The sequence below is a fragment of the Tarenaya hassleriana genome, unplaced genomic scaffold, assembly GCF_000463585.1.
Source record: "Tarenaya hassleriana unplaced genomic scaffold, ASM46358v1 Cleome12, whole genome shotgun sequence".
NCBI classification, from domain to species: Eukaryota; Viridiplantae; Streptophyta; class Magnoliopsida; order Brassicales; family Cleomaceae; genus Tarenaya; species Tarenaya hassleriana.
This window is the reverse complement of record NW_010962392.1, coordinates 2,274,833-2,298,364: the sequence shown is the minus strand read 5'-3', so window position 1 is coordinate 2,298,364 and position 23,532 is coordinate 2,274,833. Positions and strand designations below refer to the sequence as shown.

At 40.3% G+C, this 23,532-nt stretch overlaps 6 protein-coding genes and 1 long non-coding RNA gene across 11 annotated transcripts in view; 1 reads left to right on the top strand and 6 right to left on the bottom strand.

The window, feature by feature from the left end:
• LOC104806618 (formate--tetrahydrofolate ligase) overlaps nt 1–2,970 on the bottom strand; it is a 3,696-nt gene extending 726 nt beyond the window's left edge. The window contains exons 1-4 of the mRNA XM_010531602.2: nt 2,753–2,970; nt 1,906–2,055; nt 554–1,729; nt 303–449 (exon numbers count right to left, since the gene is read on the bottom strand). Of these exons, the coding sequence (XP_010529904.1) occupies nt 303–449; nt 554–1,729; nt 1,906–2,055; nt 2,753–2,905 (1,626 nt within the window). The 5' untranslated portion in view covers nt 2,906–2,970. The remainder of the gene's footprint in view (nt 1–302; nt 450–553; nt 1,730–1,905; nt 2,056–2,752) is intronic.
• Nucleotides 2,971–4,833: 1,863 nt separating this feature from the next.
• Nucleotides 4,834–6,779, bottom strand: LOC104806617 (40S ribosomal protein S4-3-like). Its single transcript, XM_010531601.2, has 5 exons — nt 6,684–6,779; nt 6,078–6,155; nt 5,794–5,974; nt 5,618–5,715; nt 4,834–5,405 (listed from the first exon to the last, which is right to left on the bottom strand). The coding sequence occupies exons 1-5, from the start codon at nt 6,684–6,686 to the stop codon at nt 4,977–4,979; spliced, it is 789 nt and encodes a 262-aa protein (XP_010529903.1). The 5' UTR covers nt 6,687–6,779; the 3' UTR covers nt 4,834–4,976.
• Nucleotides 6,780–8,029: 1,250 nt separating this feature from the next.
• On the top strand, nt 8,030–9,385 carry LOC104806616. Of its 4 annotated transcripts, none has more exons than XR_770641.2 (5): nt 8,030–8,334; nt 8,443–8,498; nt 8,838–8,981; nt 9,069–9,161; nt 9,262–9,385. It is a non-coding gene; the product is annotated as an uncharacterized LOC104806616 (long non-coding RNA). The 4 variants fall into 4 exon arrangements; XR_770639.2 differs by having other exon boundaries at nt 8,813–8,981; XR_770640.2 differs by lacking the exon at nt 8,030–8,334 and having other exon boundaries at nt 8,401–8,498.
• Nucleotides 9,386–9,551: 166 nt separating this feature from the next.
• Nucleotides 9,552–10,570, bottom strand: LOC104806615. Its single transcript, XM_010531599.1, has 2 exons — nt 10,287–10,570; nt 9,552–10,141 (listed from the first exon to the last, which is right to left on the bottom strand). The coding sequence occupies exons 1-2, from the start codon at nt 10,545–10,547 to the stop codon at nt 9,578–9,580; spliced, it is 825 nt and encodes a 274-aa protein (XP_010529901.1). The 5' UTR covers nt 10,548–10,570; the 3' UTR covers nt 9,552–9,577.
• Nucleotides 10,571–11,275: 705 nt separating this feature from the next.
• LOC104806614 (ethylene-overproduction protein 1) lies at nt 11,276–15,721 on the bottom strand. 2 transcript variants are annotated; one of them, XM_010531598.1, is made up of 5 exons: nt 15,418–15,721; nt 13,317–15,325; nt 12,935–13,226; nt 12,195–12,504; nt 11,276–11,748 (listed from the first exon to the last, which is right to left on the bottom strand). In XM_010531598.1, exons 2-5 carry the CDS (start codon nt 15,305–15,307, stop codon nt 11,516–11,518), a joined length of 2,826 nt encoding a protein of 941 aa, XP_010529900.1. In that variant the 5' UTR covers nt 15,308–15,325; nt 15,418–15,721; the 3' UTR covers nt 11,276–11,515. The 2 variants fall into 2 exon arrangements, with proteins under 2 accessions (XP_010529900.1, XP_010529899.1); XM_010531597.1 differs by lacking the exon at nt 15,418–15,721 and having other exon boundaries at nt 13,317–15,331.
• Nucleotides 15,722–18,273: 2,552 nt separating this feature from the next.
• On the bottom strand, nt 18,274–20,637 carry LOC104806612 (BAG family molecular chaperone regulator 4). Its single transcript, XM_010531596.2, has 4 exons — nt 20,241–20,637; nt 19,681–19,940; nt 19,427–19,573; nt 18,274–18,737 (listed from the first exon to the last, which is right to left on the bottom strand). Exons 1-4 carry the CDS (start codon nt 20,440–20,442, stop codon nt 18,540–18,542), a joined length of 807 nt encoding a protein of 268 aa, XP_010529898.1. The 5' UTR covers nt 20,443–20,637; the 3' UTR covers nt 18,274–18,539.
• A 1,296-nt stretch (nt 20,638–21,933) lies between these two features.
• Nucleotides 21,934–23,207, bottom strand: LOC104807019 (cytochrome c-type biogenesis protein CcmE). Its single transcript, XM_010532128.1, has 2 exons — nt 23,151–23,207; nt 21,934–22,960 (listed from the first exon to the last, which is right to left on the bottom strand). The coding sequence occupies exons 1-2, from the start codon at nt 23,205–23,207 to the stop codon at nt 22,205–22,207; spliced, it is 813 nt and encodes a 270-aa protein (XP_010530430.1). The 3' UTR covers nt 21,934–22,204.
• Between the last annotated feature and the right edge of the window lie 325 nt (nt 23,208–23,532).

Below are 23,532 nucleotides of genomic sequence, written 5' to 3'. Positions count from 1 at the left end.
AACTGTCGACAAGAGTGATAAAGACGACAGTATCAGATAGAAACTGCCCCTGATAATTTGGGTGGTTTGCAGCAGGATTTAGTGGTGATTTTGGAGATTCTTCAATCACATTTTGTATGGATTATTGGATTTAGGGTCTTAATAACATTTTTTTGAAAAGTTTAAGGTTAACCGAGTCAATCTGCAAAATGCCATGAACTCCCAATGATTTTTGGGTTCAGACTCAGGCACATGGCAAGGAATATCTCCGACTGAATTCTGAAAATATCAGTTGCAAGATGATGACAGAGTCCGGACTCTACCTGCTCTGAGTATTCAACTCCACTAGCTCCATACGAATTGGCTATAGCCTCAATTTTTTCTTTGATGCTAGTGTCCAATGGGTACAAAAACCTAAGCGGCTGTGTCATGCTCTTGCAAGCTTTCTCCGCTGCAATACCGAGGTCAACCTACCATTCACACAAGATATATACTCATCAGTCATAAACACAGAAAAATCAAGAACTTGTAGTCATAAAAGTTTGAGTTCATCAATCAGTAAAGATCAAGTTACCGCTCCTTTCCCACCATGAGCATGGTGAGTACAAATCACAGCATCAAATGCACCGGCATCCAATGCGGCTTTCCTCACTGAATTTAGTTCTGCTTCAGTATCTGTCGAAAACTTATTCACAGCAACAACTACACTGACACCGTATGCCTTTGTGTTTGAAATATGCTTGGCTAGATTCACACATCCAGCTTCAACCAGGGAAACATTCTCGTTTATATATGCAGAGTCAAGAGGCTTCCCAGCAACAACCTCAGGTCCACCACCATGCATTTTCAAGGCCCTCACAGTCGCAACAACAATCGCGCATTGAGGCGTTAGTCCACTGTATCGACATTTAATGTTCATGAACTTCTCTGTTCCGATATCTGAACCAAAACCCGCTTCAGTAACTACAAACCCACCAGGTCCTACTAGCTTCAAGGCAATCTTATCAGCAATGATAGACGAATTTCCATGGGCAATATTCGCAAAAGGGCCAGCATGAACAAGGACAGGTGTTCCTTCAAGCGTCTGCATGAGAGTAGGGTTGATAGCATCCTTCATCAGAACAGTCAAGGCACCTCCAACCCCGAGATCATCTGCAGTTACCGGATCCCCAGCTCTGCTATTACCAATCACCATTTTCCCGAGCCTCTCTCTCATATCAGCTAGAGATGTCGTGAGAGCCAGAACAGCCATAATTTCACTGGCAACCGAAATGTCAAACCCAGTTTCTCTCGTCATCCCCTTTTCCTCAGGGCCTTGCCCAACAGTAATTTTCCTCAAGAACCGATCATTAACGTCCATCACTCTTCTCCATGTGACAGAATTAGGATCAATATCAAGCCGGGAAAATTTCTTTATCTCCTCGGGAGTAAGATCTCCAGGATTGGTCTTGGAGATACCAAGCTTCTTCAAACGCCTGAACATGATGTCACAGAATGTCCGTTTTCCTTCTTTATTTGGTGGGCATAACCTATTGAAAAGAGCCTTGTCGGATTGGGATGCCTCGTGGAAAATCCGAGTATCAATAGCAGCAGCTAAAAGATTGTTTGCAGCAGTTATAGCGTGAATATCTCCAGTAAGGTGAAGATTGAACTCATCCATCGGAATCACCTGACTGTACCCGCCACCTGCTGCACCACCTTTGATTCCAAAGGTCGGTCCTTGTGAGGGTTGACGAAGACAGGTCATGACCTACAGCACAACATGTGATATTACTCTTACAACAAAATGTAATAAATTCTGTATAAAAGTCATTGCCCAAGTGTCAGCAATGGGAATTCAGGGGGGAGGGGGAAGATAAGCTTATACAAAGTTTATGAAACAAGCAGATTAAGCTAAAAGAGAAAGTATAATGTAAGAATGTGAACCTTCTTATTGAGGTGTGCCCCGAGGGCTTGGCAAAGTCCTACTGTGGTAGTAGACTTGCCTTCTCCGAGTGGAGTGGGAGTAATCCCACCAACCACAACATAGTATCCGTCTTCTTGTTCTTGGAGCTCTTCAAGCACGGACAATAGAACCTAATTCACACAGCACTTGATTCGATAAGAAATTTAAAGACTAAAGGCAAAACTCGTGTTAGAGAAACAGACAAATGTGAATAAATAAAGCTCAGAAGCACCAAGAAAGCTAACCAAACCTTTTAAAAAGATTAATATTGTTTTGAAAAGAGAAATCTTTCTAAATATTTCTTTCCAAGGAGAGATCCATGAAACTTTGATTTTCAACTAGACCCAAATTCTTTAAATCTGAACTACGTTAACTCAGTTCGTACGAAATCCAAGGAGAAGCATAAGCCAAATGGGATCCTTCTCTGACTAAAACATGTAGGTGGACCTCAACTCAGTTGACTTCTCGGGTAAATTCCTGATCTCAGAAGAGAAATTTTCATTCACCAAGAAAGTTTAAGATTATCAAACTCCACACGAAACGCTCAATCAACTCACCAATAACCATCTTTAATCTGATTTTTCACTCAAAATCCAACCCAACACATACGCTACTTCTCCAAACTTCCGAATCATAAAAAGCTCATAAAATTGTTTTACACAGATCTAGATTTTACAACGATTAAACATCCATAACAATGCTTTAACCCTTCGGGTAACATAATATCCCTAAAATCAGAGAAACCCATCACGAAATAACCCAGATGCCTGACCATTACTTTCTCGCACATTTTTCCCGGAAAACGAAGAGAAAATGGAACAATCTGACCTTAGCCTTGTATTTCCCGTAGAGATCGTAGTGAAGCGGATCGAGATTGAGATCTTTGGCAATCTCGGAGATGTGAAGAGGCTCGACGGAGTTCGCGATGTCGATATCGGCGGGAACCGGCGAAACCACGTTCAATTTCCTCGATGAGCTCATCGTGCTGCTATTCGCAATTCTGCAGACTTGGTCAATGAGCCAATCTATCTCCCTCTGTGATGAATTATCATCGTATTCTATTTAATATTTGATAACTTATAAGGACGGCCGACATTTGGGCCTCTCATTTTAATTTTTTTATTTATATTATTTCGATTTATAATTCATTTAATATTTTTTTTGGTAAAAACAATTCATTTAATATTATATTAATCATCCTCGTAAATTTTCTCGACAATTTTGTACATTAGTTTAGAACCGCTCGGCTTTGTCGGGTTATCCATGTATTGTCAAGTTGCATCATTTTGATTATTTCTTTAAACTCATCTCATATATACACACCTATACACACATACATATATGATATGTCCGGTTGGACTTACCGAGGTGAACTGCATGCTAGTAACTTTCGATAAAATGTACAATAATCTCAAAACAATAAATTTGCACAACATGGTTTTTTTAAATGTCACGAATTTTGTGATTACGAAAAACCATGGAGTTTGAAAAATTAGGAATTTTTATATTCATATATACCTCGTATACAGATATACCATTTTTTTAAACCTATTTTTAAATACTGTATAATCTTAAAATTTTTAGTACATGCCAGATATTAAATTTTCACTTGAAAATTTATATCAATTAATTGCCATGTCTATAATCAGACGATTATTTTTTTTACATTGATTAAAATTCTGAGTTTTGATCAAGTTTGATTAGCGTAAGGTTTTAAATTCATTTCTTGTAACATGTCACATTTATTTTAATATATATATATATGTGCAAACAAAAAAAGTTTGAGGTTTTAACAAGTTTCCATACACGTAAAACATTATGCATGTAAAGTATATAACATATCGTCATGATCTTTTTCTCACGTCCACGTGAGTGCATGTTAGATTCGTCCGTACGGTACGTATAACTATACGAGATTCTTCTCGGATATCTTGGCCAGCGACTGGAGATTGCACCGTACGACGACGTCGGCGAAGTCGCAGGTCTCCTCCTCAGTGTTTCCCGGAGGAACATCCACCACGACGGTCCCTTCGCCGGACGGTTACACGTGGAGTGTCGTCACCGAACGGTAGTTAACATGTCACATTTATTTTAATATATATATATATGTGCAAACAAAAAAAGTTTGAGGTTTTAACAAGTTTCCATACACGTAAAACATTATGCATGTAAAGTATATAACATATCGTCATGATCTTTTTCTCACGTCCACGTGAGTGCATGTTAGATTCGTCCGTACGGTACGTATAACTATACGAGATTCTTCTCGGATATCTTGGCCAGCGACTGGAGATTGCACCGTACGACGACGTCGGCGAAGTCGCAGGTCTCCTCCTCAGTGTTTCCCGGAGGAACATCCACCACGACGGTCCCTTCGCCGGACGGTTACACGTGGAGTGTCGTCACCGAACGGTAGTTGGCGAGCCTGTGGCCCCCACCGATGACGCTGAAGCTGATGACGTGGCGCTCGTCGTCGAGGATCTCTAGCCGAGCGCCGGGCGACGGACTACACGGGGGAGACAGGGGCGGCGATCTCCTGCACCATGGCGGAGCCTATGACACTGAAGAAAGGGGAGACGAAGACACCAAGCACTGAGAAGAAGGAGATGGAGGTTGGAAGGGAGGTGCCAAGATCAATTAATACGCCAGGAGGTTTTCAGCAGATGATAGGTTTGGGCAAGGGAGGAGAGTGGTGCCTCTCTCTCTAAATCTACCATATTCAACCTCTTGCTACGGCTACAAAATCTACCATATTCAGTCATGCCACCTTCCAAGGATCAGAAATTTGACCGGTTGGAGGAGATGATCTACAACGATATTTATAAACTTCCAACTTAAAAACAAACCCTGTAAATGTTCTTAGAATTTTGTGTATATATATAATGGTGAAACTCAGATTCCTTGCCATGTTAAAAAAAAAAGAGTAATCGATATTCAAACTGGGAGGTAGATTCTGCAAAACCCAAGGTCCTAAATAGGATAAAAGCAAGTCGTTCTAGGAATAAAAAAGACTGTAAACGCAAGTTTCAGACATGGAAAACAAAAGTTACTCTCAAGCAGCTTGTTGGGCAACAAGCCTCTTCCTGGCTTCTTCAATGATGCTCAGCTTAATACCTTTGCCCTTTGGAAGAGACACCCATGGCTTTGTTCCTTTGCCAATGGTGAACACATTCCCCATCCTTGTAGCAAACTCATGCCCAGTTGCATCTTGAATGTGAATTGTATCAAAGCTTCCCTTATGCTTCTCCCTGTTCTTTATCACTCCCACCCTGCCTCTGTTCCTACCCCCTGTGACCATCACAACATTGCCCACGTCAAATTTGATGAAGTCGACGATTTTGTTGGTCTCAAGGTCAAGCTTGATGGTGTCGTTGGCCTTGATGAGTGGGTCAGGGTAACGGATGGTGCGACCATCATAGGTGTTCAGGTAAGGAATGCCCTTCTGACCAAACTGGACAGATCGCACCTTGCACAGCTTTAACTGCACAATCATATGCAAGGAATCATTGGACCATACGAGGAGGCAACGAATTACATGAATAACAGATCATCACTCTTAAGACAAGCTTTGGTAATGCACAACAACAAAAACCTTGAGCAAGTCCCAAAAGCACTCTGATATGGATTAGTTTATAGTTTAAACAGAATCTCAAAGAAACATACAAGAGTCTAAGTCATCGAAAAAGAACAAACCTTTGCCTCCTCATCCCTGATGGAGTGGAGACGGAAACGCCCCTTGGTATCATACAGAAGACGGAAGTTCTCATTCGTCTTTGGGATGGAGACAACATCTGCGAATCATATAGACCTTTAGCTAATGAAAGCATAGCCACAATTCAGAAGCATGGTAAAGGTAAAACAAAGCTTACCCATGAAACCAGCAGGGTATGTCTTGTCAGTCCTAACTTTTCCATCGACAAGAACATGCCTTTGCATCAAGATGGCAATCACCTCCCGGTATGTCAGGGCATACTTCAACCTGTTTCGGATGATGAGGATGAGAGGAAGGCACTCCCTTGACTTGTGGGGTCCAGACGACGGCTTGGGGGCCTGCACGAAACAAGTATCAAAACAATATATCACCAATCAGACATCCAAGGGGCAAAGGTTTTCGACAATGGAACTGAAGAAAACCTCAAAACGAGTAACGTACAAAAGCACCGCCAAGCTTGTCAAGCATCCAGTGCTTTGGGGCATTAAGCCTCTTCAGATGTTTCTTCAATCCTCTAGCCTGCAGAGACAACCAAAAATAGAGATCAAAACCATGAAGATAAACATTATCCTTCATTAAAACATGCTAAAGTGTATCCAAATAATCATCTATGAACAAATAAAAGAAACCTTGCAGATCATGACATCATTCAAAATTCCCAAAACTACACAATAAAGAAGAAATCAGGCCGGGCAATCAGCATAACATTCGCGACACTAGAAAAATGCACATACTGTGAGATCTGAAGATAAATTGTAAAAGAATGCATTGCTTACGTATTTCCGAAATCCTACACTATACATCGTCCAATCCCCGACATCAAGCCGGCTCAAATCAGCTTGTCTTAAACTGAAAAGCCATTGACTTGAAAAACTAACAAGAACCGAGAAACACGAGTCTACACAGGAACATTCCAAGAGCGCTATAAGATAGGACCCACTAAAATCCAAAAGATACAGATACACCACAGATTGAGACCAGCGATTCAGGGTAAGGAAGAAACGAGTGATAGAAAGCAATCGGGACATAAGAGAGAAGACGACAGACCATAATTGCAGCTGTAGCTCCGAACGCCTTCGGATTCCTCTTCGCCTAAGCGGCCGCGGCGCTTCACTCGAACTAGGGTAGAAAGATGAACAAATAGCCTTAGTTCTCCGTTATATAACGATTGTTCCGATTGATATTAGGTCAGTTTTAGGTGTTCCTGGGAGTTGGGCCGATCTGTATGGTTGTGGGCCTAATTTCTAAATCTCAATGGATTTCAAAATTGGGCCCATGAGATTGAACTACGTGACGTTTTGACATTCTGTAGATAAGAAAACGTCACGCAACGGCTTAGACAATTAATACTCAAAATTTTAATATATAACTTAAGAATCAATTAATATTTCGTAAAACTAAAATTTCAGATAAGAAAAAATTCCAATTTTATAGTTTTATACATGTATTTCAAAAGATAGATATAATTATATGTCAGACAAAATAAACAAAATTTTATTTATAAGGCCTAAGATAATACAAGAAATTAAGGTAAATAAAATTAGAAAATTGCAGTTCGAACCCACCCTGGTACAAACTTTACCAAAAAAAAAAAAGTTGCAGTTTTCATATACAAGCCGTGATTAAAAGCTCTTAAGTACTCATTAATATGGGAAATTATGGAATATAGCGTTTACTTTTTTTTTTTTTTTAAAGTAAGACCTTCGGATTTGTTCACATGTACAATAAAAGAACATGAATTTACCTCCATTTGGTTTGATGTGGACATCCACACTGAATTAATTGATTAAAAAAACCTTAATATTTGATATAATTATTTAAATTTTGGGTAACAACGGGATATGGAAGATGTATATTCGGGTGATGTTGACAATCTTGACTTTCATATATCAGTGATCATAGTCATGGTAAATAATTTTAGTTTTTTAAATTGTTAATCTCTAACATCAACAAAAAAAGAAGATATTCTTAACGTTATAAACCTTATAAAAAAAATTATATTAGTAGTTATCCGCGGTAAATAATAATAAAAAATATTATTTATAACAAATATAATTAAAAAGTTGGCTTCTCTAAATTTTAAAATTCCATCATAACAATTTTAATTTGGAATAAACTGATGACAAATGATTTGTTTTAATTTTTAAACAATAATTTCTAAGAGTGGTATTTATAATATAAAGACAGCTATAATTGTCTAAACTAAAAATTAATTATAACATTCAAATAAATGTTTCTGCGCGTTTGATTAAATTTCTCAAAATTAACTGACTGTGAAATTATACGAGGGAGGAAAAAAAAAAGAGTGCCCATCTCTTAAAAGAAATCAAACTGACAGCTATATATATATATATATATATATATATATATGATTCATTAGGATGCATCAAATGCTCACTCTGAAATATTACATTAAATACAAAGAAAACCAATAATGGTTTCTTCTCCCCCTCAACTTCTTCTCCTTGTTTTGCTTCTCTTCACAACATTCTCGGACAACCTCTTAGTGTCTTCAGTCCACGAACCCGAGAAAGTGAAGCTTAATCTCTACTACGAAACACTCTGTCCGTACTGTCGGTCGTTCGTCGTCAACGATCTCGTAAAGATCTTCGACACTGATCTCTACACCATCTCCAATCTCAGGCTCGTTCCCTTTGGCAATGCTGAAATCCATGGCTCCTCCTCCATCTCCTGCCAAGTTCGTATTTTTATTTTTTAAATTATTCAGACAGGTATATATATATATATATTATATCTCATAATTAATGTGTTTGAATTGGTCGGTGGATTGGGCTGCATGGAGAAGAAGAATGCTATCTAAATGCGATAGAAGCTTGTGCCATTCACGTCTGGCCGGAGCAGGTATGATTAACTCTCTCATCTCCCCACTTCATTCATTCTAAGCATAATTAAACCTATATCCCTTTAATTACCCTCTTTCACCCAACTAAACAAACTGTTAAGATCCAAAACTCCTGGTGGGTCACGTACCCGAGATTTTTAGAGTATCTGTATTTGAAATTGAACGCGAATTCGAACTTTTGAATATTCAAATGGTATTATCCATTAGATAATTTTGGGGTATCTGTAATGTCCAAATCCGAAATTTTTTAACACATTTTGTTTAGAAATTCATATCACATAAATTTCCCTAATACTTTATACTATCTTCATAGATGGGATGGATAATTTGGTACGCAGAAAAAACATTTCAGCTTCATACGGTGCGTCGAGAGTTCGGCCACACTCGAAGAACAGCCCGAGGCTGCCTGGAGAGGCTGCGCTAACAAAATCGGCGGCCAGAAACTGATCGACGATTGCTACGACAGTGGACTCGCCACGCAGGTCATATACATATAATATATATAGTGAATATTGATTAATGAATAAACCCATTTATAAAATATTTCAATCTAGAAAATGTGAACGCAGCTTATGGTTGGATATGCAAAGGAGACGAACGGACTGCGACCACCGCATACGTATGTGCCTTGGGTCACGGTCGACGGCACTCCTCTTTACGACGTATGTTTTTTCCCATATATATATATATATATATATATATATATTTTCTTCATCTAATATCTTAATTTTCGATATTTGTTTGTTCATAATATTTGCTCAGAATAGGCGCAACTTTGTGAGTGAAGTGTGCAAAGCATACGAGGGAACCGAAATCCCACTGCCGAAGATTTGCAATTCCTCTACGTCTGCTCTTCACAATCTCTATTCGCTTGAAGCCTGTTTCCCCTAAAAAGCTTGCCTTGTTATCATTATTACACTTAAATTAATTTAAATATATTAATTTCGATTATAATTATTAATGGAGGACGTTTGTAATATAATGCCCCTCTTTCGAATAACCAGCCTCTGGAACCATCTTTATTTATCATATTAATAATTACATATATAATTCAGACTTTCTAATTACATATCTCTGACTACTTCTCTTTTGGAGCGAATCTGGGTTGCAAATCGATGTGGGAGCAAGGAGAAAACGCAGTTTTCATGCCGCAGATCCTGTGCCTAGCCCCCCACGTCGTCGGCAACAACACATGCAACCCACACCCTTTCGGCGACGGAGACGCAAACGCAAACGCAGAACGCTTGCTCTGACCGCTCCATAGATTTCCGAACCTGCTGCTGCTGTTGTTCTTGCTCGTGGGTTTCTTAGCCGCCGATGATGTCACCGCGGCCAGAGCCGCCGCGTCTGGCAGAAACCGCTCGATGATATAACTGGGATCGGACAAGTCGCTGCTGTGTCCGGTGGTATCGACGGTGAAGTAGCCGTTGGAATAACCTGACCCGCCGCTTTTAGGGTTCGTCTGGTGTTCGACCATGTCTATGGCTTGTGTCAGTGACAGCACTTCCACTGCGTCTTGGTTCGAACCTTCGAGATTGTTCTGTTGAGTTTCTTCGGGAGTCTTCAGACACAAGTTAGCTGCTGTCATGGCTTCTCTGTTGTCCGTTTTGTTTCTTCCGTTTTCTTCGCCATTAACCTTTACCTACAATTGGATTTTGTTTTCGAAGGTCATAAAGACACCCTTTTAAAAAACAAAACAAATCTTCAAGGCTGCAGAAAAACTACCGAGTTTTCACGGAATATGACATCCTATAGATACGAAACGCAAACTTTACGAAGGTACGCACCTTCAGTCTCCCAGGGGGGAGTTTAAGGCGGGGAGTGTCGGATTCGAGGGTGAGACCGTCGTCTTTCTTGAGAGACAAGTTTTTGGGCAATCCAGGAACCGTTTCCCAACAAAAAGGGATCCCCTCAGATCCAGAAGAAGCTTCTAGAACATCCTTTTCTTCCCCGACATGGCGTTTTGTCGACAAGAGTCGAGCGTTGAAGTTGAGCCTTCTGGAACGGTTCGCGTCCATGGTTGCTTCCACTGCAAGAAACGGTTTCATCAGGTAGCAAACAGAGAAAGAAAACCCAGAAGGTGTAAAGATGAGCTGGGGAAGATTTGGGTGTGGAGTGGAATTTAATGCGGAGTGGTTGGAAGAAAGGTCCGAGCTTTCTCGTGCCCAAAAAACAAATAAACCCGATATTTTGGCCTCTTTATTATGTTCACAGGTCAAGAAAACAGAGCAGCGAAATAGTTAGAATCCATCCGACCGTTTGGTTATGAAACCGACCATGGAACCAAAAGTGACAAGGTTTAACCCTAAAACAAACATGCCCACAAACTCAGGGACTCTGAATTCGAGCACCATAGATTCAAAAGACACGAGCAGAATCTTGAAATCTGAAACAGAGAAACAAACGGCATATGTATGAATACTCTGTTTTTTTTCCCTTTGCTGTTTTGGAAGGAGAAGAAAAAAAATCTCAGAAGCCCTGAGAATCAATACAACAGACATGGAAATGAAGTTACAGATACAATTACATATAATACGCTTAAGCCCGAGGGAAAAAAAAAGAAAAAAAAAAAGAAAGAAAGAAGGAATACACTGAAACATCTAGAAACAGGACAGAACAAGAAGTCCAGTTTCACCAGAGGCAAGTCTTCTTTTGTGTTCCCTTTGGCTAGAAAATGAATCTCCTGTAACAGCAAGAGCACACTGCACTACTATATTTCCTTCCTCCAGTCCTCAAATTCCGACCAAAACAAGAAATCAACTCGAAATGTGTGAACTTTCTATTTACATTCTATTCTGCTTCTTTGGTTTTTAACCCCCGGTAAGCTCAAACCGACCTTCTCGATCACAGAACACGAGGCCAGTTCTTCTTCCAGAATGTTCCAGGAAGGAACGAAGCAACCTAGAAGCTTACCAGTGTCCGTGTAACAGAGGACGAGACGGCAACCATTGATTGCCCATGAGAAACAGGGTGATGTAAGAAGACAAAGGCCGAGACTTTTTTGTCTGAAACTCTCTTACTTCTGCTCTGGATTCCGTTGTTTGATTGCTTTGTGATAGAGTTCAACAGTATCTGCATGTCCCGGATCAACACATAGCGCTGCTTCACAGTCTCTACGAGCAGCCGTGCATTCGCCCATTGAATCGTAGAATGCTGCCCGTAAATGTAACAACTGCAGGTCTGGTTTAAAGGCTATGGCCCTCGAGAGCTCGGCTATTGCTTCAGCTTCTTTATGGTCATCCATCAGAACTGGAAAACAAACAATTCGTGTAAAAAATGCCATAAATACTGATTCGGAAGTTCAAAATGTTTTCCTTGCAATAGCATGTCATCTTTGTGATTTCTGCATAATCTCAAACTAGTGTCTCGGTTTCAGTCTCTCTAAAGGTGGATACTTTAAGTAACAACTACCTCGACTAATCAGATATAGACTCAAGTACAACCAAATATTGTCTGGGTTTAACGGATTCAATCTAAAACCAATAACCCAGATGGGTTTCTACATGTTTGTTCAAAGGTTGCCACGTTGCTTCCATCTCCACAAAATATCATCCGGTTTGATCAGATTTTAACCGAAACACAACTCAGATATCTGAATATGTTCTCTAGTGCTTAGCTCTCTCTATGAGTCTATTCCAATTTTCAGACGGCCAAAACGGTTAATAAATAAGAAGAGATACAGAAAATTAGTTTACCTGCGGCTCTGTATCTGTACGGGTATGTTCTTAATGGGTCAAGTTGTGTGGCCATGCTGAGATCACTCTGTGCCATCTCTCGGTCACAGTACTCAGACCGCTTCTCGTAAGCCGAAGCATTGTTCTGAGCTTTCTCTATCAACTTTGTCATCTCGTCATATGCAACTTTCATTTGGTTTTTAAGATGATAAACGCGAGCAAGACCTTGGTGAGCTCGTGTATGTTTGATGTTGAGCGCGTTCATGTAGCAATCTGCAGCAAGATCCAGTTTATCGCAGTCTACATACACACTTCCCAGGTTGTTCAATGCCTGTAATAGAGCAAGAAAATTCCTTAGATCCGACCAAATTCTGAAGAAATATAGAGCCTTAGGTATAAATTTTGTATTCATACCCTCTACATTACAAGTTTGTAAACCACAATACAGAATTGCTTCAGGAAAAAAAAAAGAAGACAACTTTATTGTAAAAAGATCAGATGACACGGAATTATTATCTCACAAGTACAAATTTAAAACCTGAGTTCAGAAGCTTTAAATCCCCAATTCATATACTATGAAGAATATGAGCTCTTATTCAGTATATTAGGGACTAGCATTACTCTGATGCCATTTTGTGTAGAATAACCCTAGGAAAACTTGATTCGGAAATGGGTCCGGATCATGGAACCAATCCGATGAATCTGAAATTCACTTAACAGAAATCGAATTGCTTGTCGAAAAGTTTTGAACTTTTACTCACTTGTCCCTTACGAAGACCGTCTGAAGGGCATCGGAGGGCTTCTTCAAGGAGCTGGATAACGTACTTTGAAGATTTGGGATCAAGTGTAGAATCTGCAAGAGCATAAGCTTTGAGGAAAAACGCCTCAAAAGATCTCTGGATCGATATAGACTCCTCGGCCTTGGCCAGGGCTTCCTCTCGGTGGCCTGTATCGTACAATATCCATCCTTCATAAACAAGTCGCTCATTCTCTGACTTTGAATGGTTCCGAGCCAGCCTTAGACTACGCATTGCTGCTTTTTGACAGTTCAATCTGTCGTAACGCAATGCAATGGAACCATGAATCACGAACACGCATTCTAAGTACAACAATCTCGAATCGAAAAGCTTTAAAAAGCATTACCGCAATAGAAGAAGAGACTGCCGGAACCGTAAAAGGCTCTTCCCGGGATCGTTAGAGAGCATGTGATGGACAACAGCCAGGGATCCGATATCGTCCACAGAAGACCACCGATCGTACAGCTGCATCCAGCAATCAGCCTGACTCCATTGCTGGACCAGCGGCCGGAGCAGTTCCACCATATGATCTCCGTGAATTTTCCGGTTAAACATCAGGAAGTTCGGTTCCAACGTCAAAAGTGCACGGATATCTCTCAGAGCCCCCTCGTAGTCCTCCATAGAGATAGAAATCCATGCCCGCATCTCCAAACAGTCTGGAGAGACCTTAAACCCGATAATCTTGTTCAGTTCCGCAATGGCAGCACCATACTGGTTCTCCTCCGCCATTGCAACTGCCCGGTACTTGTACGGGAAGGTCAGAGTCGGGTCTAACTCCGTTGCAGTGTCCAAATCAACGAGTTTCTCTTTACCGCTGCAGTATAATGACCTCTCCTGGTACATCCACCCGGTCGGAACGTAACCCGAAATCAACGGGTTGATCATCTTGTACGCCGAGAATCTATGGCCACGTTTGAACTTAGACCTAGCCACACCCACGAGGGAGTAAACGTGACCCGTCTCAACCGCTGCATCAAACCATCTCTGAGCATCCTTAAATTCTTTCCTTTCAAGCATGGCGACCCCTAACTGGTGATACGCGAGCTGTTTCTGCCATGTATCGGCTGCACATTCAACCATACGTTCTAACAGCATCACTGTCGTGTTAGACTTGATATCATCCTCCATGGCTATCTGGCTCAAGAAGAAGTATAGTGTAAAGGAGGCGTGCCCTAACGAGGCCAATCTCTCCCGACCTTCCAGGCTGCAGAATATCTTCAAGACATTAGGGTTATGCATAGAACTCGGCAGCTCTCTGAGAAAAACCTGCAGACAAGCCGCCACGAGAAGGTACGAGGATTCCTCCAATCCATACTCGATCAACAACATTGCATCGTCCAGATTGCTAACGCGATGGGCTAAATGCGAATCGCATGCGGATCTCAATTCGTCGCAGCAAAAGCGGTTCGCCAATTTAAGAAGCTCCAAGACAACGTTTGGAGGGAACATATCTAACCTTTTGGTTCTGCTGAAAATCTCTGCAGCTCTCATCCCTTCGACGGAGATTCCATTCTGGGTGAAGTTTATGGTCTCTCGTTTCGTTTCTCTAAAGCCACCATATAGCATTGCCTTGAAGGGTCTCGATAATGAAGCGATCTTGAACCGCACGCATCGAACCTCGTCGTCGCCGATACAGAAAGACATGTCGTAATCTTCTTCGTCGGAAGTCGAGCATTCTGGGACATCGTCGTTGAGTTCTGCTTTGGGAGTTTTGGAACAGACACACGGGTCGTATACGGATTCCGGGTCGTACCCGGGGACAAGGGTTGCTCGTGGGCATTCCAGATTTCTGCCGCAGCAATCCATGGAGGTCGTTCCGATCAGCTCGTCCTCTCTCCTCTCGAATCTGAGCCAAGAGGCCAAGACAACCTTCGTGTGGGCATCGACCGCGTGTTGTCTGGCCGACCGGAGACTCCGCCGGAAAATTTTCGGGTCGGATAAGCCACGGAAGATGGCGCATTGTTCCAGATACGCCCCTGATTTCTCGAATTGCGGGCAATTCTCGATCCGACGGTAGACTTCGGCGAGCTTCTCGACGAAATCGACGAATTTCAGACAGGGATCAATCTGGGGTTCGAGCAGATCCGTGACGGGGAGGCCGTAAGGGAGAAGGGAATTCGGCATCACGACGGCGTTCGTTTGGGTCGGCGGCGGATAAGTCCGGGAGGATTTGGATCGGATCGAGTTGACACGAAGATGGTCTTGGAGGTGCTGAAGGAACTTGTCACCAACTCCTCCTCCGCTGCCGGCGCCTCCGCTTGCCGGAGGAGGAGCCGACGGGTTGAGAGCGTAAACCTGCGTTCCTTTACATCCTTCTATAAGCTTCAAGTTTCGCATTGTCGTGAACAGATTATGCTGCATAGCAAAAACAGCATCAGAGAAATCGGGAAATTTCGTAAGATCTGACAAATGGGTAGCAACCAGAAATCGAAAGAAATAATTTTCACCGGAGATTGGATCACGGCTACGTCCGCCGGAACTCTGAACGGCAAACCGCCAACAAAAATCTCAGACCTCTCTCTCTCTCCTCCCTCCCCTATTCCGCTTAATCTCTCTCTCTCTCGCCAATAAAGGAGGATTCTCGATCGCTTCTCCTCCTCCTCCTCCTCGGAAGACGTGTTATTGCAGTGTAAGTTTCATCAAATCCCCTCCTTTTTTTCCTCTCAAATTCTTTTTCCCATCCATTTTATGAACTCTCCCCGTAAAAATCGAGACAAAGTAATTGGTCTCTCTCTCTCTCTCTTGTTTCTTGTTTTTACCTCTCTAGTTTGACAATCATGCGCCCTAATAATAATGCAATGTTTTTTTTTTCATCATTTTTTAATTTCCCAGTTTTGATACAAATAATGTGCGATTACTTATTATTATGTTGTGGTTATGTCGTTGGCATCTCCGTTTTTTTATTTTAATTTTACTAAATACATGCAATTCAATACGAAAGAAATTTAAAAAAATTTAAAATTAAATTGAGAATTAATATCGTGTCTGGATAATAAAGTATATCACGAAATAATTCCCTCGGGCCAGACAATCTCGCCACGATCTGTCTTTTTCAGGCCTGTGGAGGGGTTAGACACTCTCGCTCATCGAGCGTACACACCACGCGCTCATTCAGATATGATCGTGTCTGGAACAAAAGATTCGTCACGTGTCGCTCGTGTGGGGTCCCACTCCACGTCAACAGCCGCTTTTGTCTTAATTGGGCCCGAAATATTGGATCCATGTCCGTGTAACAAGAATGGCCCATTTAGCCTTTCTAATCATTATTGTTATTTTGTATTTGGGTTATCTAATTTAAGAATATCAACTTTATAAGGTTAATGTGATACTGATTAATGGGTTCATTTGTAGGCCTGTTTATAAAATGTTGACAGACATCTAAATTTTTATAGTTTTTATGTGCAAATCTTGGTTATGTAGATTTGGTTCTACCAGGATATATATACGGGTATAGCCATAAATTATGGATCCAGTTTGTGTCAATTGACTGGTAAATTCTGATTATATATACACTTGAAATAACGCAAATATATTTTATAATTGTATAGAGTACTTTGATAATAGAATTCACAACAAAATGCCAGCACTGCATTTGTCATACAGACAGCTGTATAGATCTCTCACACACACACACACATGTTGTAAGAGAAATTTATCGTGCCAGCTTTGCATTGGGAATATGATTTCTGATGTTTGTTCAACTGTTTTTAAATGACTTTTTTAGTTAAGAAAACAGCCATATCATTACCTTTGGCGATTTTATAAAATATTATTACTAATACAATGAGAATACTAGGCTGTCTTGGATCACTTTTTTTGTATCCCAGGAAGCAATTTCTTATTAAATAATAATAATGGACAGGACATAATATAAGTTGTGAATAAGAAGAAAAAAATAATCAAATGTGCTGTTATAGATAGGCGGAGTCATGTCAACACGCTTTATTAATTAACACTGTGTTCAATGCACTAATCAGTAACTAATCATCTTAATTGGTTGTGATTAAGTCTGTTTTTGCTGGTGATTAATCAACGTGTCGGTACACAAAAATAACATCAAAATTAAGAATATGTTTTATATCTTCTTTTTTATAGGTAAATTGTTTTATATCTTCTTCACAATATTTTTTTAACTTTACAAAAGCATTATTATTATTACTTGATTTACATTGAAACGCAAAAATTATACTAATCTATATGGGTGTGTCGACAAAGAAGAATGGACCAATTAAAGATGGAGATAAAAAAGAGTTATCCTACATTATATACATACATATATATATATATATACACCCATAATGTTTTAATGCATATGCTTTCCTTGGGTTGAGTCATGGGTCAAGGGCCACGATACAAATTGGGCCACAAATGAAGTGGGTTTTCAATTGGGCCGAGCCTTCTAAGCCCTTTAAATTAACATTCCTGCATTTTGAATAATCATATGACCCCATCTTACATATAAAATTACCATAATATAATCATCATTCATCCTCACTAATGCTTTTTTTGTTTTTATATTAGAACAAATTACTAACCAAAAAAAAATAAAAAATCAACGTTTCGAACATTGTTGTTTTTAAGATTTCCATCCTGTTTCATTAGAAAGGGTCTGAACATACATAAGCTTTTGCTTTTATTGTTTGTTAATGTCAATATGTACCGTTACTAATACAACAATAATATGAATTATATGATTAAACTAAAGCCTGTTCACTTCGTCATTCTATTCTTTGTCATCACGTGCATATATACATGTATATTTGTTTGTGCAGGTATACACACACACATATATATATATATATATATATATATATATATATATATGTGCTTGAATATAGCAATGTATTTCTGCAGCATTCAAGTTAATTTGATATTTCTGTAGGACATGCTAATTATTATTTTTATTTTTTTGTAAGAAAAGAATACTCGAAATTGAAACATTAACTTCGTTGCTGACGAAATTGATCAATAAAAAAGTTATTGATGAAACATTAACTTTCTTTTTGTTTGGAGGACTAGATTGCAAAACTGGCAAACCTTTGAAGCCTAATCTGCGGAGTTTTATTTTTAACGACTGCTCTCTGTAAGATCATCGAAGCCCATTAATACTAAAGTGGGTCAGACAATTGGCCTATTTTCAAAAGAATGTTTTTTTTTTTCTATAACAAAACAAGATCACCATTAAAAATGAACTTTGTTTTTTTGGCAAATTGATCGGTATTTTAAAATCGAATACAAATAAAATATAAACAAATAGTAAAAATAATTTTTTTTAAAAAATAAATAATTTTATCGTTAAAATCTGAATAACCAAATATAATATAAATAATGCCCATCCCTAAGTTCAATGGCCAGAGTCCAGACAATGCAATTCAAGCAAGAAGAGATGAAGGAAGAAGCCTGTTTGAGAGTCCTTTCCACCAGTGAACACAAAAAAGAGGGTGGGTGGGGGTCTACAAGCCAAAGAAGATCTCTCAACAAAATCTATAATAAGCCAACATGAAATGAATCACGGCTCAATAACAATATAACATTGTCTGATAATATAACCCTTTTTTTAAAGTTCAATTCAATCGAATTTCTCCCAGTCTTGTGTTACCTTGCTAGTAGTAGTAGCAGTTGGAGGAGGGTTTAAGCTTCCAACACCATTCTCGAACGTCTCCCACTCGGTGGTCACAGCGGCAGCCTTGCTTTTATCGATAAACGGATTTGCATTCTTCACCTTCAGTCCGTCGATAATCTCATGGAACTTCTGTACCCTTCTTACCTGCAAAAGAGAATCCCATTTCCGAGTCACTCAAGTTCAGATTCACCAAGAAACGCAACAACTTTTGTGGCATACTTTTTACAATCAAGATAGAGAATATCTTGAAGCTTTCTTCAATTCCTTTTCATTACTTCTACTTTCAAAACCAACTTGTTAAGGAGAAATTAGAATAGAATACAGCCCAAACAAAGCAATATCTCCTCTGCTTCTAAAGATTGAATAGATTTCCTAAGTGAACAAGCAATTCTGACAATAATTAAGCCGATAATTCTGACACTGAAGAGGGAAGTCATCCTCATCCTCTCATTCATTATGGGTATATATATGTCCAGTGAGTTAATTATCCTAATATAATGAGAGAATTCCAGTAAAAAAATGTAGCCTTATGAACTCTTCCTCTATGCCCTGCAATTCTACCACATATCTACAAGTAAAGTATCCTCGGGTCTTCTGGGCAGTTCGGTGAGGATATTCTTTGCCTCAACCTCAGCCAAGTAAAAGCAAACAGATATTGAGTACACCAAAGATGCAAATCCAACTAATTTTAAGCAATGAAAATGGCTTCCTATAGAAACAAGAATATTCAACATTTCATCAGCATCGAAATACAATTTTTTTTTCCAAGAACATAAATGCATACAGAGGAAGAAGTTAAATTAAACGGAAAAGAAATGATGTTAGAAACAAACCTCGGCCTTGCGTTGTGCTCTAGCTTCACCTTCTGCCTCAATGCTGTCCAATTTGAGCAACTGTCTCATGAGCAGCTCTGCAGACATATCAAACTCCTCTGTTGCGACTTTTGTCCCTCCATTAACAGCAGCTTCTAAAGCAACAACCTAAATCCAAAAGGACAAAAACCACTTAGCAAAACCCTTAAGGGATTTCCTCTTCTCTCGTTGCAGAAACCAATGATTCATCAGATCAGATGAAAAGCCTTACTCACCCTCTCCGAGAGCTTATCAACCTCTGCTCTGACTGCGGTAATGGCAGCAATAGCCTTTGCCACCTCTTCAGTTACCTCTGGCTGCTTCTCAACCCATTCCTCTCTCTTTTTCGGGTCCTCCAAAAGGACAACCTTAGACGAGTCCTTGACACCAGCAGCGTGCAACTGTTCGGTATCCTCTTTCTCATGTCCCCTAAACAAGATCTTCTGTTCACTTGGCTCCAGCCCAGTTTTCTGAGCAAGAGCTTTCTTCAAATCTCCTGTATCAGCGAACCATAATGAAATCGAGAAGTTGGAAAATCAAGCGAAAAATTCACGCACTTCCCCATACATTAAACGCCAAGACAATCAATAACAGAGAAATTCACATGTTAATAAAATATATGGCGAAACTAGAGAGAACAGAACCGAAATCATCTGCACGGAAATTAGGAAAACAGATCATAACACAGGTAAAGTCCCAAGTGTCAGTCAAATTCGCTATCGAAAAATTTCAAGCAAATGGGTCGAGACAAGCTCAATTTTGAAGAAGAAATTTCCGGCGAAACAGGACCATTTACCAAAAGTGGCGTTTGCAGAAACCTGAAGCTCGTGCTGCGACGAGCCATGAGAGACACCGATCCTGATCGCCGGACCGAATCCTTCGGAAGCGTTGTCCGGATGCTGATGAAGGTTGTCGGAGCCACCTTCGTCTCTTCGCTGAACAAGCATTCCGATTGGTCTGACATCAAACTCAGAATCGTCATTTGAATTATGCATCATTATCTACGGAAACGAAGATCAGACTGGAGAAACCGAATGGGGGAAAAAAGCTCAAGCACGACGAAATTAGGGATTTGGGAGAGGATTTGACCGGAGCCCTCCTTAACCCATACAAAATTCTTGAGCAGGAGGGTTTTCGGCCAGATACACGCTCGCGTCAAGTCGGTGACGCCAATAGACTTGCACCTTGACGACCCCCCAAAAAAACTGTGGTTTTACTGTTTTGTCCTTTTGCGTTTTTGGATTTTAATGGGCTGATATTGGGCTCATGGGCTTCACCATTATCAGCCCTTCTTTAGAATTGGGCTTAACGTGCATCTCCATAAACCAACGCCTTTGATGGAATTCTGAGAAATGGGTATCTTTTTGGAAAATAACAATAACAGAATAAATAATCAGTAACGAGTAATTGATATAAAAATTGAACGAGTATGATTTATCTGACAGAAATAACCGAAAAAACGATATTTTTTTTTTAAAAAAATTATTATTTTTACCAATATAAAAGTTGTCAAAACCGAATCCAAATAGCACTACACTGCACTAAATATAAAAACCGAATTATTATAATTTTTTTTTTTAAATTCAGAAATAACCAAACATGAATATGTTTCTAATCCAACCCTACTCTGTTCACCCAAGTGATAAGATCTTGGATAGGTTAATTCAGATACATTACAAGGGGTCTTAGACAAGCGGGTGGAGGAACATGTATGTAATGTAGTCGAGAACAATGAAAGAAACTCTCTTCCACCTCAAAAGCAATCAATCACAAACCACAAAAAAAAAACGATACAACAAACAACCGGAAGATGTTGATAACACGAGGCCGAGAAAGAGCAGCAAAAGAACACAAAATATTGGCAGAAAGGTATCGACTTTTAAAGTAATATGAAGCTGACAGTGATTTCTGATAACGACAGCTAATACTATGATCCCCATCCTCTTACTGGAAAAAGAAAGGAGCCTTGAAGCTTATGCATGTATGGGGAAGTAGCTACAGATGCATAAACCGATGCATACATACATCAAAAGATCAAAGAAGCCAATGATGCGGGATTTACTTAATGGGTTCAACCCATACCAAGTGCAGCCTGACGAGAAGAAACAAGAACGGACCTCGAAAACAAGAATCACACTAGTCGGAATCTGTGCCTGATAAATTGAAGTTCAGCAAAACATTAAGCTGCAACTCATTCAATTTCCACCAGCCAGCACTACACATTTGTTATGGTGTGGAAGGTAGGCAGCCCCCTATTTCACTTCCGAGCAGTCAAATCTAATAGCATAAAAAAGGAATGGCTACACTGCCTAAGAACTAAGTACCTTGGAGCATGGAGAGTATCCAACATCAAAGCTATGGAAGAACAATGCCCACTTCCACTTGTCAACGGTTTCATCCAACACAAACAAGTCAAGAATCCAGCCATGGCAAAACCGAGCAGACAAGGACAAAACTCGCACACACACAATGTAAATTGGATTCACATGTAATGTTAACCCCTTGTAAATGGTTTTTATTTGATGACAGAACAAGAATGAAGCTCATACTTAACAAGCCTTAAGGGAAAAGACAAGGCTATTGTATAGTATTTGGTTCTTTGCCTAATTCCCAGTAGAATCAAACCTCTGTAGTCATCCAAGAATAAATTAGCCGAATCTCTCGGCGAGACAATGATCGAGTATAATCATCCCCTAAGAGAAACAAACAATACCCAAATGCTCAAAATTGGAAAATTTTGGATCAATGGATCGTACCAATCTAAGAAGCCAGTTTAGCAGCTTGTTCTTTTTCCAGTCCAGCTTCAATCATCTTCTTGTTCTTCTCGATCGCCGCCGCAACTTCCGGCGGCATATACTTCTCGTCGTGCTTAGCCAGAACCTCCGTCGCCGAGAAGTAACAATCAAGGCCTCTCGCTTTTCCCGACACAGGTTTCGTCGAAACCTCCTTTCTCACCTCATCCGTAAACGGCTTGATGAACCCTTCGACGACAACAGAGTGACCTTCCCTGAACAGATCCGGCAACGAACCCTTGTATCTCACTATTATGTCCGTTATCAGATCGGTGATCACGAACTCCATCTCCTGAGACGCCGCAGGCTGCGCGACGCTGCCTTCTAGGACCAGACCGCCGAGCCTAAACTTGTTTTTCGTCGGATTCTCCGCGAACTTCTCCATCGCGTCCGTCGGCGTGAGGTAGAAGACGAGCTGATCCTGGAACTGGTTGAGCACGATGACGACGAAACCGGCGACGCAGCTGAAGGCAAGGGCGTACGTCCAGAGGCGGCGCGTCTGCATCTGACGCGCCCGGGCTCCGATATCGACCTTCTTGGGGCGAGCCGGGCCGCGACGGGCGGTGGAGAGAAACCGGAGGAGAGTCAAGGAGGACGTTCGCGACGGATCTGGATGAACGGTGGAGAGAGGGTGAAGGATCAATGGCGGCGGAGATTTGATGGGTGAGAAGATTTGAGGGTTTCTTTGGATGGACCGAAGAAATTGGGGAGGCTCGTGGCCATTCTGTGGATTTTCCGAGAAAGCAACGGAGAATTTTCCCCAGAAATTTTCTCGAGCAAATCAATCGGGCTCAGAAATGCAGAGAGAGGTTTATGCCTTGTGGGGTTTTCTTTCTGCCAGACAAAACTAAAAACAAAAATGACCTCGTCAAAAACCTCTAAATCGTTCAGAGGGTTCTCGTTCGTCGTCGTACCCCTCCGGTGTAAAACGACGAGCCGCGGATCGCGGGCCGACTCGTGAGTCGGTCCATATTTTTCTGAGTTGGACTCAAAATATTTGAGCCCAGAAAAAACCGGATCATACGAACCAACCCATCACGAGGGGGGAGCCAGTTCCTCACGGACCGGGCTGACTTGCGGACCAAACAAAATATATTTTTTTTAAAATTTTAATATTTTTATATATTTTAAAGTATTTTTATATATAAATTTTATTTTTTTATTACATATTTAATTTGTTTTTTGTTTAAAATTTTATTTTTTTTATTATATTTTAAATATTTTTTAAATATAAAAATTAGTTTTAAATATTTTTAGTATTAAAATTTTATTTTTAAAAATTATATGTTTGGTTCG

Bases quoted from the DNA above. Each gene is read 5' to 3' on its own strand.
- LOC104806617 (XM_010531601.2), bottom strand. The intron at 5,716-5,793 runs GTAAGCTTTGTT...TATGATTCGCAG, and splicing joins ATACCCTGCTGGTTTCATGG to ATGTTGTCTCCATCCCAAAG. The intron at 5,406-5,617 runs GTTTGTTCTTTT...ATGATTGTGCAG, and splicing joins TCAGGGATGAGGAGGCAAAG to TTAAAGCTGTGCAAGGTGCG.
- LOC104806615 (XM_010531599.1), bottom strand. From the start codon at position 10,547: ATGAAACCGTTTCTTGCAGTGGAAGCAACCATGGACGCGAACCGTTCC. The intron at 10,142-10,286 runs GTGCGTACCTTC...ATCCAATTGTAG, and splicing joins TCCCCCCTGGGAGACTGAAG to GTAAAGGTTAATGGCGAAGA.
- LOC104806614 (XM_010531597.1), bottom strand. From the start codon at position 15,331: ATGCAGCATAATCTGTTCACGACAATGCGAAACTTGAAGCTTATAGAA. The intron at 13,227-13,316 runs GTAATGCTTTTT...GCGTTACGACAG, and splicing joins CAGTCTCTTCTTCTATTGCG to ATTGAACTGTCAAAAAGCAG. The intron at 11,749-12,194 runs GTAAACTAATTT...TTTGTTTTCCAG, and splicing joins GTACAGATACAGAGCCGCAG to TTCTGATGGATGACCATAAA.
- LOC104806612 (XM_010531596.2), bottom strand. From the start codon at position 20,442: ATGATGCATAATTCAAATGACGATTCTGAGTTTGATGTCAGACCAATC. The intron at 19,941-20,240 runs GTAAATGGTCCT...TCGCTGATACAG, and splicing joins TTCTGCAAACGCCACTTTTG to GAGATTTGAAGAAAGCTCTT. The intron at 19,574-19,680 runs GTGAGTAAGGCT...TTTTGGATTTAG, and splicing joins TTGATAAGCTCTCGGAGAGG to GTTGTTGCTTTAGAAGCTGC.
- LOC104807019 (XM_010532128.1), bottom strand. From the start codon at position 23,207: ATGGACCGACTCACGAGTCGGCCCGCGATCCGCGGCTCGTCGTTTTAC. The intron at 22,961-23,150 runs GTACGACGACGA...GAAAATCCACAG, and splicing joins CGTCGTTTTACACCGGAGGG to AATGGCCACGAGCCTCCCCA.